Genomic DNA, 20404 nt, shown 5'->3' with positions numbered 1-20404 from the left:
CGTGTGTCTATAGGGGATGAGAAACTAAATCCCCCAAATCTCATCAAACAGGAAGAAAATCAAGTTGAAGTTTAAAATAATCTATTTGTTGCACAGCATCTCTTTCCATAGGGCACAATAATGGATATCATGGGCTGGGCAAGCTGAGAGGTAACTGATCTCAATAGATGGAGCATTCCATCCCAATGTGATCTCAAACCATTTATAAGCATCCTGGACAAGAAGGAGGAGCTGCCAAGAAAAGCAAGATCTGGGAGGCAATTCTACCTTGAGACCTTCCAGGAGAAGTGAGATTGATGCCCACTTCGAGTTTTGAAAAATGGGTGATTATTAAATGTTCGACGGTGCAGAACAAGGCTGTGTTTAAATGACTCCAGAGGCTTCCAGTATTTTTTAACCTAGAAAAGAGGGACTGATGGAAAATGGGAATAATATGATTCCTGGATTATATTTTGTCCATCTGGACCAGTCTGCCCATCCTCTGAGGAGGAGGCAATACTAGTGCATGCAAGGATCAGTCCATCAGCTGGACCAAACAGACTTTCTTTTAGGCAGAGGAAGCCAGTTTTAAAGAAAAGGCTGTAGTTACATACTAACTTTTTGTACCTCTGCTTCAACCATGTTCCCAACCACTGAAAATATGTACACCTGCACACAGGCGGAGAGGTACTGTTCTGAATATTGTAATTTTGTTGACTTTTTTTCTCCCTCCCATTCTGTCCCTCCCTCAGTGAAATCCTAGGCAAAATTATTCCCGCTTTTAGGATGAGCCTTTAAGTCCTCATTTCCTTTCAGATGGACAGCAGTCTGCCAAAGGGGCCACTCTTGGTAGACATGAGGTCACAGCTGATGGTCTACAGCATATTTGCACAATGACAACTGAATAGCTTCAAGCAGTCATGCAGAATCAGAGACTCATGTAACACGTGAATGGGATGACAGCAGCATGGCTATTGACAAAAGGGGATGAGCTGAATGGAACTGTCAGCAAACAAAGGGGAGCTTCTATGTGGGATGTATTTCTATACAGTTTCCTGTACAATGGGAATTTTAGATTTAATCTTGCCTTCGTGCTCAGTGCCACAGCTAATGTCATGGCAAATGTTAACCTGTTTAAAGGCATCATCCACCAACCCCTTTCTGAAATAGGTCAGGGAGGAAACTGTAGATACAAAACACCACATGTAAAGTAGTAAATTGGGGGGAAAATAGCCAATTTATCCTATATGCTAAATGCGCAACCATCAAAAGAATAAGAGTGCATATAATAAGTATGTAAGAAATCCAATTGTGGATTTTTGAAAGTTCACCCCCAGGAGTTCTAAGCTCAAATCAAAAGAATCCTTTGGGAATAAAGCCAATGAACCAGAGCTCAATTCCCTGCTCAGCCATGAAACCACCTGGGGACCTTTGGTGAGCCGCATGATCTCAATCTCAAGGGAAGGTAGAATGGCAAACTTCCTTTGAACAAATCTTGCCAAGAAAACTCTGTGCTATCATATTACAGTCATCACACACTGGAAACAACTTGAAGGCACACAACAACAACAACAACAACAACAACAACAACAGGCAAAACCTGGTAGCAGAAACCTCATATAAAGTTATCTGTATATAATAACGGCTATATCATAGTCATCTCTCCATATCCACAGAGTTTTGATCCATCGATTCAAGCATCCACAGTTTGAAAATGTTTTTAAAAATACAGATTCCATTTTATATAAGGGACACCATTTTACTACACCATTGAATTTAATGGGACTTGAGCACCTATGGATCTTGGTATCCACCAGGGATCATGGAACTAAACCCTAGTAGATATCAAGGGCCCACTGGGAAGGTATACTGGGAAGGCTAACCAATTGTGTTTGTGGCAAATAACTTTTCCCATCTCCCTCCTACCTAAAAGAAGCAAAAACTGGATAATCAAACATATGACTATATCTTCAATACTGACACAACTGTAAGGTTGCTTTGACCAAGGAGCATTTTTAATGAACATGTGGGATATAAACTTTTATGGTACTCATCATCATCATCATCATCATCATGCTTTAGTAGCTTGTACAAAGAAAGACTCACGAGAAATAGCTTACTTGTGTCCAGATTCATGAGCAATAGTAAACGCCAAACCAAGACCGGTGTCTTCATTGATGGTACAACTGCGGTATTTGCTGCACATTCCACTGATGGGAGCAAAACCTGCCAAGAAGTGATGGGGAATGGCAAAGTGACGGAAGAAAGCAACAACACTCTGTGTGTGTGTGTATTGTGCTTCATAACTTCATACAGAGACGCAGGCAGAGATGTTTTATGTATGAATCCAGAGCATATTTAGTTTTGTCATGCAGAAGGAATAAACAAGACAAATCCTTATACACATGGTAATGCTGGGCCTGATCCAAGAAAAATGCATTCTGTCTGCAGCAGCTGGCCTGCAAAACCAACACAGGCTCATTTTCTCTGCTGACTCAACATCAGTCCAGTCAGCTGGGAAAGCTATTTTAAAAAGGGGCGCCAGCTCTTTTCTGAAGGTCAGCCAGAAAGAAAAAAAAGAGTGCCAGAGATATTTTCAAAATCTGAAACAACATGACTAAACTGAAGATTCCCCAAGCACAGCGTCCGTCCAAAACGAGAAGACATCTCCTCATCCTGCTGATTTGATAATTGCTAGAGAAACCTGGCAGGACCAGCATGATGTAGTGGCTTGCGCACTGGGACCGTGATCCTGGAGATCAGGGTTTGAATCCTAACACAGCCATGGAAACTCTCTAGGAGACCTTGGGAAAAGTCACTTCCACTCAGCCTCAGAGGAAGGGAATGGAAAACCCACTCTGAGTAAATCTTGCCAAGGAAACCCTGAGATATGGCCTTGGGGTCACTGTACATTAGAAATGACTTGAAGACACACAGCAACAAGAGAAGCCTGTGAAAGAGTGGCATCATTGTGTTACTTTCTCATTTCCCTTTTCACACTTCATTGCCCTGGAAACCAGATTAATCATAATAGTAATTATGCTGTTGAGTAGAAATCCCATCAATATAAAGATGCTCCTTTTCCCGCAAAATATTTCTTTTTATTTAAACAACCGAAAACAGACGAATGCACTCTAATTTTCTATAGCTAAAAACATAGATGGGAAAAACAAATCTAACTTCAAAAGATGTAGATTATTCAGTAAAATAATCTTAATTTAATTCTAAAACTAAGAAACAAAACCCCATTCCAAAGAAAAGAAACAGGGAAAAAGTGGTTTTCACTATATCTGACTATAGTATTCTATAATACTTATAGTATTCTATAATTCCTGGTCCAGGAATGGCGGTGATTCCACCTGTCCTGAACGGGGTCACGCTCCCTGTGAAGGACTCCGTGCGCAGTCTGGGGGTGCTTCTTGACTCGTCGCTTCACCTGACTGCTCAGGTGAATGCGACAGTCAGGAGCACCTGTTATCAGCTTCGGCTGATTCGCCAGCTGCGCCCATACCTGGCCCAGAGGGACCTTGAAACGGTCGTACATGCTCTGGTAACTTCGAGACTGGACTTCTGCAATGTACTCTACATGAGGCAACCCTTATACCAAACTCGGAAGCTACAAATGGTGCAGAATATGGCAGCCCGGCTGGTCACTGGCGCTCCCAGGACCAGCCATATAACACCGGTTTTAAAAGATCTCCATTGGCTGCCCATTCGCTTCCAAGCTCAATATAAGGCGTTGGTAATTACCTATAAAGCCCTAAATGGCTTGGGCCCAGGATACCTAAAGGACCGCCTCTCCCCGTACATTCCGCCTCGCACCCTCAGAACGTCTGGGCAGCAGCTACTGAAGGTGCCTGGGGCTAGGTTAGTCTCCACTTCCCGGAGGACGTTTTCCACAGCTGCCCCAGCCCTTTGGAATGCGCTGCCCATAGAGCTCCGCTCGTCTACTACCCTGGCCCAATTTAGGAAGGACCTTAAAACCTTCCTATTCCAACAGGCATTCCCCGAATAAATATCCTGTGGGCCTCCCTCCTCTTCCGTGGCCAAGAGGTTGGGCTACGGGGCTTTTTCCTGTTATTTTCTAGAAGTGTTGATGTAATTGTATGGTTTTAATCTTCTTGTATTGTTAATATGGATTGTGTGTGTTTTAATTCTCTGTAAGCCGCCCTGATCGTTGGAAGGGCGGGGTATAAATAAAATTATTATTATTATTATTATTATTATTATTATTATTATTATTATACTTACCTATCTCCTCTTAGTTTACTCAAAAGTCTATATAATACTTAAATAATCTCAGTCATATTGTCTTACTGTAGATAAAAATCCTTACCCAGGAATAACTAAAGATATAAAACTTGAAAAACCTCTTCTTACATATCTCTTTTCTAAAGATGTAAAACCATAACAAAACATCCCTTATAGAACGTATCATTCATTCCTTCTTAAAGTGCTCCAGAATATTCTCAGGTATCAAGACAGTCAATTTATCAATTTCTGCAGTTTTAACAACAAATCTTCTCGCAAAGAAATTGGTGTCTCTTTCCATCTTTGTGCATATATCATTTTAGCCAAAATAGAAAAACTCATAAACAGTCGGATGGTTACTGAACTGCTTTGGCAATTCACATTTCTTGAGCCCTCACAGCACAACTGAACAAATTCATATTCACAGCTATTCCTCTTGCACTTAACACATTATTTTTAACCTGTGCATATATCTTATCTCCCTAAAGCTCAGTACTTCAAAACCAGGCAAAACATGAATCCATCACAGTGCCAAGCCTTACTCTGTTCCCATTCCTGCCAGAGAAGCACAGATAAGATTATAGATAGCTGTAAATATTAGATTTGTACATCTTGCAAAATTTTCAATTTAAATAAAAGCAGGGGGTTTTTTTTACAAAAAAAGTAAGGAAGTTCATTTTAAAATTATTGGCAATTTTCTCATAATCCCAGTTACTCACTCTTTCCATCGGCCTCACACCATTCTTGATAGTTTTGTTTTAAAGCATGCTCTTTTCAACCACAGGGGTTTGGTTCTCCCAACCCCACCATGGATGGGGAAAAGGAAACATGGTCACTTAGGCCCATATTAGACATATTAGTCAATGGGCTGTGATGTGCACATAACCATGTCAGCATGTGGCACACACCTCCCTTGGCTAATATGGAAGATTCACAGGTGTGTCAAACCATCAATGTCTAGCTGGCCAATACAGTGAGCATCGTATTTGGAAGGACATGGAATATTTTGTGGCAGTGACAATAAATCAGCAGTATAAAATACTGCTAATAATACCAGCACTTCTTTCATGGTGGCCAAGTTTATAAAAGCTTCATTGTTGCTGTTGTTGTTGTTGTTGTTGTTGTTGTTGTTGTGTGCCTTCAAGTCATTTCCAACTTATGGCAACCCTAAGGCAAACCTATCATACAGTTTTCTTGCCAAGCTTGGCTCAGAGAGCATTTGCCTTTGGCTTACCAAACAGACAGGCCAAAATAAAGCTGCTTCGGGTCACTTTGGAGATGTGCTTTTTAAATGATGCATGGATCTTAAGAGTCCAGAAGCTGCGCCAAGGCTGTGCTCCAGTCCTTAGGACTGGAATGTGGCTTTGGTGCAGCTTCCGGACTCTTAGGATGCATGCATCATTTAAATAGCATACCTCTAAAGTGACCCAAAGCAGCTTTATTTTGGCCTGTCTGTATGGGGCCACTAATACTTGGTATGAACAATCCAAAATAGTGTTTCACATTGTGGAAGACAGTAGGAAAAAAGAGGACAGAAAGAACAAATACTCTCTCCTTCATTCTATGAAAGAGAGTATCAATCATTATAAAATGCACTATACATGTGCCCAGTTTTTTACTTCTTGATCAGAACTGGGACTACTGCATATGTGGGGTGCATGCAGTTCACCCCCACATCCTGCAATAAACTTGGGAAAGAAGATTCCATTTGTTTCAATTAAAACTGCTCTTGGAGCTCATATGAGTATGGGGCAGATAAAATTAGGATTGTGACACAAGAAATGTACAGACCTGATGCTGACTCCTTCTCCTCACAGTTGTTGAGAAGTAAAAAAACAGTCTGAAACCTAAAATCCATTTAACATTATACAGACTACAAATGCGTTTGGACCTACATATGTGTCTAGGATTGTGTGCTAGAGCAAATGTGCAAATTCCACATCAGACGTTATACTAGACATTCTCCAAACCCATAAAGAATATTATTGGAAGCAAACTCACCCACCCCCTTTTCGTCTTCTCTAAACTTACTTGCACACCCATTTTTTTGGTTATCTTAACTAAACAAAAAACACCACCCGAAAACCAACCAACCAACAGCATTGGAGTATTTACTAATGTTGACTTTAGGCTGCTGTCTATCATTCAGACCTGACGAAACATATTATTTCCCTCTGAACAAGAACACCATTTTACCAGTGAATATTTCCTCGCATACCTAAAGTGTCACAGGGTTCATTCTTCCAGGAGCATATATCAAATCCAGTAAGCAAGATGGCATGATCGTGATGTTTCCCATTCTTTCCAACCAGAGCTGATTGCCACTGACAAAAGCTGTTTAATGACTGGTCTGCATGATGGTTGATCACCAGTCCGCCCTACAAATAATCCATAGACAAACAGAAAATTCTACTGCCAGCAACAAAACAAGAAAGAATGCTTGGAAGATAATGGGAAATGTCTCTTTTGAGTGTTGCTGAAGGGGCTTCTAACTATGGAGTGCTGCATTTTTATAGGACTATAAAAGTTGGGTGTGATAAAGTCTCATCTTGGGTCCTGAGTGTACTCTGACTCACTCTGTGCAATAGCATTTTGGAGCTTGAATGAACATTAAAAATTCTTCACAAGTTATATTAAATCCAAGAGGGTTTTTTGTTGTTGTTGTTAATAGGTGGTTTACAATGCTATGCAAATTCAATACATGCTTCCGTAGGGCTTGTATGTGACACACACACACAACTGTGATAAAGAATACATTCTGACTTAAGAATGGCATGTCACTTACAGGTTCCTGCTCCAAAAGAAGAAGGCTCACAACCACAATATTGATGTCACTTCCAATTGTACCATCCTTGAAAAGACTTGATACCTATGTGAAGCATTTATAGGGATAAGAAAATAAGGAAAAATAAGGGGGGGAAAACAGTAAGGATAAGAACTAGTAGTAAGGGCACAGTCCATTACCTCTGTTGTTGTTGTGTGCCTACAAGTTTGCTTCCATCTAATGGTGACCTAAAAGTGAACGTATCATGAGGTTTTCTTGGCAAGATTTGTTCAGAGGAGGTTTGCCATTGCCTTCCCTTGAGGCTGAGAGCATGTGACTTGTCCAAAGTCACTCATTGGGTTTCATAGCCAAGTGAGGAACTGAACAACTTGTACAACTTTTTGTCTGACCACAATGTAGGTATTTAACAGGGCCAACTTCCTGACAACCAGAGCACATAATATCTGTATTGCCACATCATAACCCACGAAAAAATAGCATGGGACGTATTTTGTCCCTATATACTCCATTGGATACAAATAAGTACCACAAAGGCAAAAGCAAATTGATAAATTTGTCACCACTGGGGTGAATTCTTTTTCTCTGCTTTTTTGTGTATTCATTAAAATAAGCTTTATGTGAAAAGTGGCTGACATGGGAGATTAAGTCTGTTCAGCTGAAAATGCTACAGATTATCTACCCTTTACGTTAAATTTTATGTAGATTCTGCAGCAAAATGTGATTCAGAGGGACCAAAGCATCATGTTCTTGTGTATCAAGAGACATGTTCATATGGAATATAGTCTTCAGGAAGACTGCTCCCAAGATTATACAAAGCTACTCGCACACTTTCCCCCCTGTTATGGGCACTAGAAGGGGATGCTTGGGGATGCGCATGGCCGGGGGGGGGAAATGATTTTATCACACAACAAATCATCCTCAAAAGGGCCCTGTTCCAACCCCTGGTGCCAAGCCGTCCCCATTCAGTGCTGAGGAGCATTAAATATTCTGGTCGGAAGTCTTCCAACCGAGGAAAATGGCACCCCTCAGCACTGAATGGGGACAACTTGGTGCTGGGGGATGGAACGGGGCCCTTTTGAGGACAATTTGCTGTGCAATAAAATCCATTTTTTCTCGGTCGCGCGCATTCCTGAGCATCCCCTTCCAGTGCCCATAACAGGGATTAAAATGTGTGTGATAAGCTTCTAAAAACTTTATAGGTCAAGAGAAGCACTTGGAATTATGGCTGGAAGCCAACTGAGACCCAACGTAGTGGCTGGTGTTGCTTCATAACCCACATCTTCTCCCCCTTTCGCTCGATCTTGAGGTCCAACTGTCTGTATACCATCTCTCATTAATGAGGGCTGACTGGACTTATTTCCAGAGAAGTAGGCATTCAGACTTCTGAGCAACGCTCAAGCCAGCATACGCAAGGAGAGAGGTCAGGAGGGGAAGAGGGAGCAAGTTCATAACCTCCTTTCCTTCCTCACACCGGAGCAGGGCTTAATCGCTTGAACAAGGCCTTGCGATTGACAGCATTGTGCTCTTTAATTCAAAATGACACAGCTCCTTGAAAGTACAAAAGCTACGCACAGACCAGGCCAAGGACTGCTGCGAAAAGGAAATAGCTTATGAAAGAAAAACACGTCTCCATAAATATATTTCACTCTATCTTCGCTACGTTAAGTCTATCAGCCAGCTTTTAACCAAGCTTTTTTGCCAAAGATTCTCTCATTTCCATCTGTCTCCTTAAAGGAGCGCATTGGGCGCAACACATCAAATTAGTGACGGGGTTAAAAAATACTCCCTTTGTTGAAACTTTGTTTTGTTTCGGTGCTGTTCTGTGCCTTCTTTCTTTGTGCCATGTTCCTTCCTGCCTTTGGCCTCGCTGCACATTTTCCCAGACTTTTGCCAAACTTGTTCAATGTGCAATTGTAAAGATAACACTGACGCAGTGACCGGATCCTACTGTTCAGGTGCAGCAATAGCCCCCTATGCTTGGAATACTCTTTGAGTACTGCAAGGAGAAAAACATTTTCCAAAATTTGTGTGCTTACTGTGAGCAAAAAGTACATTTTGTACTATGAACAAGGTGTTTTTGTTGTGTTCACCCAAATCAGCTTCTAGAGTTTTCTTGGCAAGGTTTATTTTGCCATTGCCCTGCTCTGAGACTGAGACAGTATGACCAAGGTCACTTGTGGGTTTCTATTGCTGAGTGGAGATTTGAACCCTGGTCTCCCAGAATCCCAGCCCAATATTCAAACCTCTCTCTTTTTCCAACTTTATCATCACTAAATTGAACTAATGAGTGTGAGTACATTTAGCAATTTAGCACACATGCATCCTTACCATGTTCATCACCGTTAAGATGTAGGTGGTAACATTCTCCTTGCTGTGTTTCTCCAGCATTTTCCTGTCAGCCACAACCAGAGTTTCAACATTCAAAGCTCCACCTTTCTGATGTTTAATGAGGGATCTTTTCAACCGTGCCGAACTTCCATATTCATCGGAAAGAACAAATGTGTCTTCTGTGGGTGGCTTAGGTGCGTCTAACAGGAAATGGAACAGAACACAGATTTGGAAAAGGCTTAGAAAACTGGCTCTTTTTGAAATGAGCAGTTTGGACCAGAACTGAAGTGTCAAGGAACTAGAACCCTGAATGAATCTACAGTATTGTGATGGATGCCAAATACGGATTAAAGTGAGCTATTAGGTACCGAATTCTTTTCAATTTCTGATTCATACTTCATTGGGGAGAAGGAGAAGGAGAAGGAGAAGACAGGGGGAGACTTAATAAGTCATAGACAGGAAAACACTGAGTTTCACATGTTTGGGAAAAGGAAACACATCTAAATTTTGCCTGAATATTTTTATCTGTCTGTGATGTACACACATGCGCACACTTCTTTTTCTCATTCCCTTTGTTATATTGGGACTAATTCGAGTGAATACACTGCTTGTGGCCAGCTGTTTATTCTGCCCCCCCCCCCAAAAAAAAATCTGCACTGCACCCCAAGCTTACAATGAAGAGAGCCCCCGAAAGCTGAAATAGTCATGGAACAATGTTCAGATTGCTGTGACAACAACCAAAGTCCTAGATTCTCCTTGGAGAAAAAAAGATGCATGAAGTCTGATCTCTACAAATATGGTGCCACTTGGGTCAAATGAAACATATCCGTTCTGCAGATTGATCCTAACGTTCAATAGACTGGTTTTCAGTTCTGCCACTGAATAACTAATTCCAAATGAATGCCTAAACCACAAAATCAGAATACATTAAAATTAATCTCTTGAGATCTTCATATTTTAAAGAGAATGAAGGTCGACATGACCAATAATTTGTTGTGGGTTCCATGGTGTACACACCTATTTCTTTTCTTCCACTGCCATGTCAAAATGAATGGGATCTGAAGAACTTGTAGACATTGGCTTAACACTACCTCTCTTCACGCATAACTTTTTAGGTATACACCTAAATTGGTTTAATTATACATCTTTAAAGTGTAAATGTGACCGCCATCTATTTGTATCCATCCACTAGGTGCATTCATTAGAGCCTGTGGCTAGCTACTGCACACATACTTTTGAACAACATGGGAACATATTGAGGGATAACAGTGAGATTTGTGTATGCACCACATAACACAATACCTCTGTCAACAGTTCCTTCCGCTTTCTATTGTTCTCTATTTCTCTAAATAATGTAGCTTCTAGTAACGTTCTTTACAGATGCTAATCATGCTTTCTGCATCATTATTTATGGTAAGAGCAGGTGGATAACAATTGTTGTAGCTGACTTAAGAAATACTGTGTATCACATGTTCCTATTGCCTACAGACTAACACAGCTATATCTTTGAATTTTAGTGTTCTGAGTTATGTCTTTGCATCTTTTCCAGTTCTTTCATAGCTGCCCTTCCAAGTCCTAGTCTCCTTCTGATTTCTTGACTGCAGCTCTCCTAATGGAAAAGGCACTGCTCACAAAGGTTTCCAAGCATAAAGGTATGAAGGCTTTGGCAGAAAAAAGAGGTGGAAAAATTCTTTGTTGTGTGTGTAACAATATTGTGCCCTAAAGAGGTCCTCAGCTTGGATGGGAACCTGAGGGCCATACAAACCAACTTGGGAGGGTTACATGTTGCCCAGACCTGCCTATAAAGTATATTATTTAAGTTTATTTAAGAATGAAGACCAAACAAATATGGCAGGGACAGTCCTGATTAATAAATTCTCTCTTTATCCATTTAACCTAGGAGACCATCAAGGAAGCCCAGGTGCTGTAGGTTATCTTTTAGAGATAGGCAATGACAAATGAAGTATTCCTTGTCTATTAAAAACACTGTGGAGTCACCATAAGTCAATAGCTTGAAGGCCCATGTGTACACACACGCACCCACAATAGATCGACTTTTTATATCTATCAACATCACCAGTTTTAAGATGCAGGCCTTACGGCATTGTTTGCACTCATCATGTAGCATTTATAAAAATCAGACTTAGTCAGCATTGGTTTTAAGCTGCTTATTTCAAGGCACAATACAACCGAGTTGGCATGCCAAATGGATCATGCTTTAGTAATAGCATTCCCTTTATATAAATAACTCCCTGTTCTCCTTAATAGAAACAGCAAAGACAATACTAATCTCAAGACAAAGGTGGCTTGGAAAGGTTACCTACTGCATGGGATGAAATTATATTGTGAAGCCCTTATGATCTCATATTCTTCCTGCCTTAATAAATCCTTTAACTGGAACACTGAAAATAAGCCATGGCTACAATTCAAATAAATAAATTAATGGTGAATATATGGACAAGGTTCAAGCTACCCGCATTTTAGGGAATTCATAGGATCTTACTATTCATCATCAGTGCGTAAAGAAGAGTGATCATGTGGAGGCTGGGTCATGTGCAAACCTCCCTCCACAGTTTCTATCTCTACAAGATACATGGTAGCTTACTGTACAGACTAAGGAAAAGTTTGGAGCTTGGAAAAACCCTCCTTGATATATTGGGTAAGCTACTTCACCAGCATTTTGCTGATGCCCATGGAAATGCTTCATATATATATATATATATATATATATATATATATATATATATATATGGAGTCATTTTGAGTGCCCCAGGTATCTACTGTAAACTTCTGAAAACTTTTTGGCAGAATATGCATAAGTATGATATGCATAGCAATATATGCATAAATAATCTATGCATAGTATAAAAGGGAAAATGGACAAAGTCATCACAGCTACAGAGACTCATTAGTTTTAGGGGGTAAGAAGACCTCTGCATGTGGGACAGAGCTGGTAAAGTCACCACTACAGACATAAACTGAGGTTTAAACCTCGTTTCCCTATCAAGAAAATGAGAAAGCTAATTATGCTTTTAAGCATGTACGTATTTCTACAACAGCCAAGTGTTCCCTATATACTCCAGCTTCCAGAATACCTCTGTACAAGTGGCAGAATCATAGAAGTTATTACCGCCATTCAAAGAAATGGAAAATGCTTTGATCTCATGGCTCTCTATGTATTCATGAGATTCCCTCCATCAGCGCTATTAAACTTGGGATGTTCCCATTATGTGGTCAGTTTAAAACACGCAGTCAGCATCAAAATCATCACTGCAAACAACTACCGAGAAAAGTACCTAGTTATCTATGAACGTCTACATCAAAAGAAGAGAGAAAGTTTCCTTACATACATTTCTTGCGACGTCCACAAAAATGTTGCTTTTGAAACCTTCCGTGGTGGTAATCATTTGCTTGAACATGGGACTTGTGGGCAGTGTGATTTCTGTGATAGCCAGGGGGAAAGTGATGGGGATCTGAATCTATTTTGTACCGGTGCACTTTGTCTTCTGCGGTCCGTTTGTACAACACATGCGGATGGTGTCCGGCGGGCGGCGTGTAGTTGTGTTCCTGCGCTAGGTGTTGAGGTAATGGAGATATAAGGAAGTCGTTCTCTTTTGTCCTTATCAAACCTGACTAAAAGATAAATATAAAGAAAAATGAAGATTATAAATAGGTTCAGTTAGATGATGGTTTCTCAGATGCAGCCAGAATAGATGAGGGAGCACTTGAGCATACTGTAGCCCTTGGGTCTTATATCATTACCCATCATCCTTGCCTAACTTCTGGAATCCAAGCACCACAATGGGAACCACTGGTGGTAATGGCTGGCTTACCCACCTGTTTCCCCAATACAAGACTTACTTCACAGCCACTAACACCTTTCCTAGGTTAGGAGTGCCTTTGCACGCACCACATCTCATCTTCACTCATTCACTCATCATTAAGGGCATAGCTTGGAAAAGTTACTTCAATTCACAGAATCTTGCAGTCAGTAATGCATCATATACACAAAAGCATTCTGGAAACTGCTGTCTCCCAAAGCATCTTTCCAAGTTTTGGTCAAGGACTTAATCCACTTGTTCTTTAGACTCAGTGAACTGGCTGACTTTGAACTGGCAAGTCACAAATCGTAATCCTTATGTGATCATAATCCTTATGTGATCAGTTATTAAGAAATGACACCATTCATATTCAGTAAAAGAGAGACAGAGACCTAATAATCATTTGGTATTCTACATGAGTCACAGAGCATCTGCTAACTGCTTTTGCTCCCTCCTATTGAGAAGGAAAAGAAACACAGTAAGTCTGTTTTGTATTTTGCCATTTTAAAGGTTTCTAATATCTGAACTTTATTCCTAGAGGCTTCATTTCATAAATGATTTGAACCAGATGGAACCGAATTGTCTGTGCTTCCCTTGTAAGAACCTGCCCACATTGTGGTCTCAACTATAACTCTACGCTCACTATTTCATGTCATATTAGTTAGAAAACTATTAGAAACTCTATTCTTCTTAGGTCGGTAAATGAAGCTGATAAATGAAGGGATGCTCAAGATATACAAAGGGATGTACTTCTTCATGAAGTACATAATGAAAACAGAGTGCATATGCCCAAAATATAGTGATGGTTGTCAACTTAGGCCAAGATCCTATACTTCTGCTGGCATACTTGTACTATACTATTACAAAGGTTTCTTTCAAAATTTCATCAGTTATTATCAAGGTCCATCATTTGGGTTGGGGAGAAATGAACTTAAACTAAAATCAAGCAAATGGGTTCATCTATGATTCTATAATACGATCACACAGGCCTGTGTATACACTTGATGCAAACTGATGAAGATTTTCGCACATTCACATCAGTGCTTAGTTGTCTTCACTTTCCTGTGCAAACTTGCATCTATTCACTCTCCCTCTGCCCAAAATATGCAGCCATGCAAATCAATGCAAAGTGGGTGGACGGCCAGCCATATGTTAGATGATCCTTGTGGATACTCTGGTAAAAACCATCATTCCTTTTTCTGCAGAGTTTGAGGATTCCTGTCCATGCCACAAAAAAACCAAATTCCTCCAAAACACGTGTGGATGGAATCATATTCTGTTTGAATAGAATTAGGAGTATTTAAACTGTGTAGACAAGCCCCGGTATGAACACACACTATCAATTTTGCTGAGGACTACATAGATTTCAGGTGGCAGATAGGCTATGACAGGTTGACTGTGTCACCCAGTCCTTGATTGAAGAAATACAAGTTGCATTTCCTTTCTTTATTCTCTATTGTTTCCTGAAAGTCAAACATAATGGATCAAAACCTGTTCCCCAGTTAGAGCATCTACTTCCTTATTATGGTTTTCATTACTTCTGGCTACAGAGACTAATTCAAGGGATGGCAATAATTTTTGTCTTGGCCTCTAGGCAGAAAATGTTAAGCTTTTCATGATACATCTGTTAGTGGCAGTTCATACCGACATAGAAATCACTTCATTATGCCAAAGTTGAGGCCTCACAGCTAAATGTGAGGAGCAACTCACAAGGAAGAGATTGTACTTGTATGAGCTGAGAAAGATGTCCTGTCTATATCAGCTTATCTCTGATGCTTCATTCACATATCCAAGGCATCATATGCTCAAATTGGGAAGGGATGTTAATATTCAACTATTGTCTTTACATCAAATGAGGATAGATAATTATGAAAGTTTTCTCCATACTTCAGAGAAAACAAATATTTCTGTGCAGTTATTGTCCAGTATTTTCATGTCCCAAACACACTTGCTGCAACTTGTCATTCAAATACTCCGTCAAGTTGCAACAAATCAGTGCAGGCTTGTAAACTATAGCAAGCTGCTGCTTTAATCGGTGATCCTCCCTCCTGGAGCTCAGCCACCAAAACTAGAGGATTTGCACTCACATCTCCTATCTAGAGATGACCTAGAAAAACTGGAGACATAAGGTCAGGCCTTGAGATCTGACAACTCTAGATAGGTCCACTCTCAAAAGAAAGGTCCTGAGAGTGATGGTCTGCAATCAAGATGTGTATTGCACATCTTGTAGTAATCTGATTTCAATCTGTTATAGTTAACCACATGACAGGGTAATACATGGTAGGTTAATAAGAATGCCAACCTTTAGTGTGCTGGGGGATTTTCGGAGACAGCTGAAGCATTTGCACCCCTGGAGCTCCTCAGAAATTGCCATTGTCTTGTCTGTGTTGCATTAAGAGAGAATTCTAGACGAAGACTAATTCCCCTCTCCAAATTCTGCCTTGCAGCTACAAAATTTCATAGCTGCAGAAAATTGCTTCCATGAAGTGTTAATCAAATTACAAGCAACAGTTCATCAATATGCATGTTGGACTGCCCAGAGATTGCCCAGAAATTTATAAACCAGATGCAAATAATAAGGTATGAACTGCAACAACGTGAAATCCAAGACGTAAGACATAAGAGGGCCATCAGAACAATGGCCTGAGCATTGTGCTAAATGAATCAAATTAAGTAGTGCAGGGTTTTTAACAGTAAATTTCTCCTTGGTGTGATGAGATGAATAATCTCAGGTGGACCAGCACACTCCGGACAACTGTCCCCTGAATTACTCTCAATGTTAAATCAAGGCCAAGCAAAATCATGATTCTAAGATCTAAACTAAGAAAAGAGATGGGATCCTTGGTCAGATTTCTTTCAATGTATGTAGAGTGGGGAAAATCCAAAGCAACCATGAGAAAGCCAAAGTGGTTCAAAGCCATGGTGCCATTTTCCCATCCCAATCTCCCCATAGTCCGGAACATTACTTTTGAAAGTAACTCAATGGCATTATTCATTATAAAGAAAGTGACTCCTTATGTTATTTGTTTATAGTTAGTTTTTTTAGTAAATCGTAACTGTAACATAATGTTAAAATTAGAACTATATCCCTAATGCTGAGTGGACTTGGCTCAAAAGGGAAACTAAAGGATGAGCATATGGATATGGGCGTAGTTGCTTTGCAAAAACAAACGCACCAAATGTTGCCATTCTGCAAATAATGAATGCTACAGAAATGACAGGCTTTGGTCATTTTGTGGAGTGTGTGTGTGTGTGTGTTTAGTATAATGACACAGCTTTCTGGGACAGTACATATTTTAAGCCTTCAAATGTTCAGCTGCATTACAGAACATAGCATTTCAGTTCACCCACAAATTAAAGGGATCCTCAGGAACATAAAAGAACCATTCAAACAACCATTTTGTTCTCTTGCTACAAGACTGTTCAGTTCGAGTTATTCCCACAAGAATGAGCACTATTTCCGAATCTTCGGCAATAGTTGAAAGAAGGTAACAAGACTATCCTTCCTTCTAATTATTCAGATAGGAACAGAGGGATGAGGTTGCACTGAATGGTGTCTTTGTGCTTTGGCAGTTGACTGGGTCTTTTAAAAACATCTCTGAGACATCCGTTTCCATCTTTGTGTAGCAATGATGTACACTACTATTTTAATTCTTTTGTGAGGTTAGTTTTTTTTAAAGTCTACACTGATTCCATAGTTTCAAGATTATATGTAGACTATTTCACTTATAGACACCCAAATTCTTACAGTTCCTCTGTAATATGAAATACAAAACAGAATGATTTTCTGCCTCCCTTGCCCTCTGGATCAGTGCGTTCTGGGAGTACCTGTTATATACCATTAACATTTTAAAACCTGATTTTTTAAATTTATTTTTGCCATTTACACAACAAATGCACTGAAAACAGTTTTGGATAAAGATAGAATAAAGATTCTCCCCCGCACCCATGTTGTCTTTCTACTCAAAGCTACAACTCCATTTGCTCAGGGGCTGTAAAAGAAACAGGACAGAGAGGGAAATTCCAATTTTTAACAGACTGCACAAGATGATATCGTACCAGCCCCTGCATTATTCCAGATGAAGTAGCAGCCACAGGAAAGCAGTTTGGCATGAAAAAGTAGCAAATTGCTAGTAAAGCAGTAGCATAACAAGGGGGTTCCAATAGTGCGGTCTGCATCAGGTGACACCCCAGAAGGGGGGGGTGACACCCAGTCAAGCCTTGCCCATGCATGCCCCCACCCTCCTGTGCCATCCTCATGCTCCCCATGTGCACTCCCACTATCCTGCACAGTCCTTGTTCTCCCCCACATGGGCTCCCACCCACTTCACATCAGAAAAGGGACAGGCGGCACAGAGGAAGGGAATACATGCCACCCCCAGAAGTCCCTTCTTCTAGACCCCCCCTCCCAGGGACACCATTGACTTTCATTATATATATTTCCTTATTTTTACTGGAAATTGAAAGGTCTTCATGGGATTTTCTGCCACAAACTGACCCCCTGGTTGGTCCTAGGGTTCCCAGGGCATGGGCACTGTCATGAAAAGCATGAGTTTGTCTCTCACTATTGCATCTTTTCCATGGTGGTAAGATTGTGTGCTCTTGTGTGGCAAACGGTTTTGCTGACTGTAGCAGTGCTGATGGTAGGGTCACCCATGGCGAACAGACCTTTGCTGAGGAACCAAACTAAATGTGCCAAAGAGCTACTGGATGGCATCTTCAGTATTGGGGGCAGGGGGACACTGGCAGAGAATCTCTTAGAGACAACATCAGTGGCACCATAACTAATGCTTGTTAATACTGCATAGAGAGAGGCACGGTCAGGCACCGTTTTTTTTGACAACATTTAACCACAAAAATCTTTAACCTTATGATTAGACAATCGGAAATGAAACAAGAAATAGTGCCAGAATTTGAAACTCCCAGGCCAGATGGCACCCAGCCTAGAAGGAACTCAGAGTAAGACACAAACATAGACACGGCCCTCATTGCTCCTCTCCGGACACATTTCATTGATCCATTCCTGTCCCTACTTTCCAATTAGCAATCCCCAAAAGTAGGACACTACCTTAAGTACACACTGTCTTTTCTGATTTCAAAAAGTATGCTGGGCCAGGCCTGATTAACATTTGGCTGGGAGACCACCAGTGATTAACAGTTATGAAGTAGGAAATAGCCCTGTCTGCACCCTGGACTACAGCTGCCATTCACTTTGCCATTCATGACAAAGAATTAAGTAGTTCCCTAGGTTTCTAAAAGCGCTTACTATATAGAAGACAATGGAAAGGTTCATAGGAACCCTGCCCTTTTTTTTTTTACCCCCAAGTAAAACAAGTTTATCTGGCATGTCTGCAGGAGTCTGCAGGAAAAGGACAGTAAATGTCATCTCTCTCCAGTAATTGCCGATACGAAAGAAAGAAACATTCTTGGCCCATCTGAATCCCATTCTGATATTCAAGGGTGATAAAGTAGTAAATTTCGTTCCTGTTGGCTTCAGTTCAAGCTGTGTTAAATCTGAATTCCAGAACAGCAATATTTTTGTTGAAGATCAACAGGTTTAAAAATCCTATCTCTTCATTATTATTTCCTCCCCCCTCAAAGTTTCCCACACAGTAAAAAGTCGAGATAACAACGTTAAATTTTAGATATACAGTAAACATCCCCAAACTTCCAGGTTTTAATAGCAAACAGATCATGCAGTGCAAGGCATGCCTGTGAACTTACAATGGATCATCTTCGTGTTGTCTGTTACAAGTGAAACATTGCCTAGCCAGAAGTCCAGGGTCATAAAAATGGCTTTAGGTGCTCTGCTGACCTATGAGTTATCTGTCATTACATGTAGAAACCAACATTTGCAAAGTAACTCGTAATATGTAATGAATTATTTTGTCCTTGATTCCTTTCTGCAATAAATAAAGCATTAGGTTGCATTATAACATCAGTGTAAAAAAAGATAACTTCAGTACTTTTTGCAGTGTAGTTACTTTTATAGTTATGTGTCATATGGCCTGCCTACCAGTATTTATACGCACTTCTTACCCAGTGGACTGTAGCATTTGAAGCAGAAATAACAATAACAATTTTAAAGTGATAGCTATAATATAACGGTAATTAACTACACGGTACTGAGACTAATTGCTTTTAAAGATTTTTCCTAGATGTGATATTAGGGTTAAAGGAACAAATAAATACAACATGATGAGTTGTACATCCAAATAAGGGGACACCGAGGACAGGACTTCTCCAAAACTAAAAATATGAGGTATATTTGGGGAGAATTGCCACAGTACAATTGCAGAACACTTAGAAGACATGCTGAAGGCCCAAACTGCAGTTTTGACTATCATCCATTGAAAAAATTGTGAACCCGGTGATGTGAAAATCCGTCTGGGATCCTAGAGAGTGACTCTTGGCCAGAATAGACCACAAAAAATTAGATAGACAACTTTATGACCCTCCAGATGTTGTTGAATTACAACTCCCTTCAGAGCTAGCAAGCACTGGTAATAGCATAGGATGCTTAGAGATGGAATCCAACAATATCTAGAAGGGCAGACATTGCACATCTCTGGGTCAGATGGAGCAACAATCTGATTTGGAACAAAATTATTTTGTAGACCTTAGCGATAAAGCGTCATTGTTTTAAAATTAAAAATTAATTAACTAATTTTTAAAAAGGGGGACTGAAGACATTGCCCTTTCCCTAAGTCAATATGTGAAGGAAATCTTTCATAGTCCCTTTGTAGTGTGAATAATACCCTCTGCATCTGCTCTGGAACATCTCTTTTTCCCTACAGAAATCCCTTGCTAAAAGTAAACATTGCAGTTGGCTTCTAGTGAGATCTAACATCCCACTAGCACATTTGAAAATGACTGCCTGAGGTTATTATTTTTTTCTAATGCTCCATTTAGTCTGGCACATTGTTCTTCCCTGTTCCCATGTGCCAAATCCCCATGTGGAGCAGTTACATGCTATGACTTTGCGAACATATGAAGTTTGCTTGGTGGTGGGTTGTCATGCAAGGCGCGCTGTCAACTGTGTGCGTGGATCCATTTGGTTCTTGTTATACAGAAAAAGGAGATCAGTCATAAATGGCCCTACAAATATAAAATCAAAGATGAGAATAAGGGATCAGATGAGGGACACAGCATGGAGGACGCAAGAGGTTCCACCCCCGGCCCTCCCTACACTCTTTGTTTTTCAGATGTGTATAAACAAGTTAACATTTTCCTTCCATAT

At 40.4% G+C, this 20404-nt stretch overlaps 1 protein-coding gene and 1 long non-coding RNA gene across 3 annotated transcripts in view; one reads left to right on the top strand and one right to left on the bottom strand.

Annotated features, from left to right (window-relative positions):
• LOC121937579 overlaps positions 1–10046 on the top strand; it is an 85368-nt gene extending 75322 nt beyond the window's left edge. The window contains exon 5 of the long non-coding RNA XR_006105170.1: positions 9401–10046. This is a non-coding gene — a long non-coding RNA (uncharacterized LOC121937579). The remainder of the gene's footprint in view (positions 1–9400) is intronic.
• ADAMTS18 (ADAM metallopeptidase with thrombospondin type 1 motif 18) overlaps positions 1–20404 on the bottom strand; it is a 67671-nt gene that overhangs the window by 29906 nt on the left and 17361 nt on the right. Inside the window, exons 4-8 of one of the 2 annotated variants that reach the window (XM_042480906.1) lie at positions 12694–12976; positions 9344–9543; positions 7016–7099; positions 6449–6608; positions 2100–2205 (exon numbers count right to left, since the gene is read on the bottom strand). In XM_042480906.1, the coding sequence (XP_042336840.1) occupies positions 2100–2205; positions 6449–6608; positions 7016–7099; positions 9344–9543; positions 12694–12976 (833 nt within the window). Of the gene's footprint in view, positions 1–2099; positions 2206–6448; positions 6609–7015; positions 7100–9343; positions 9544–12689; positions 12977–20404 lie in introns of those variants that run through there. The other variant, XM_042480905.1, reaches the window with a different exon arrangement.

Source organism: Sceloporus undulatus, chromosome 8 (assembly GCF_019175285.1).
Source record: "Sceloporus undulatus isolate JIND9_A2432 ecotype Alabama chromosome 8, SceUnd_v1.1, whole genome shotgun sequence".
Taxonomy (NCBI): domain Eukaryota; kingdom Metazoa; phylum Chordata; class Lepidosauria; order Squamata; family Phrynosomatidae; genus Sceloporus; species Sceloporus undulatus.
This window is presented reverse-complemented; position numbering and strand designations above follow the sequence as displayed.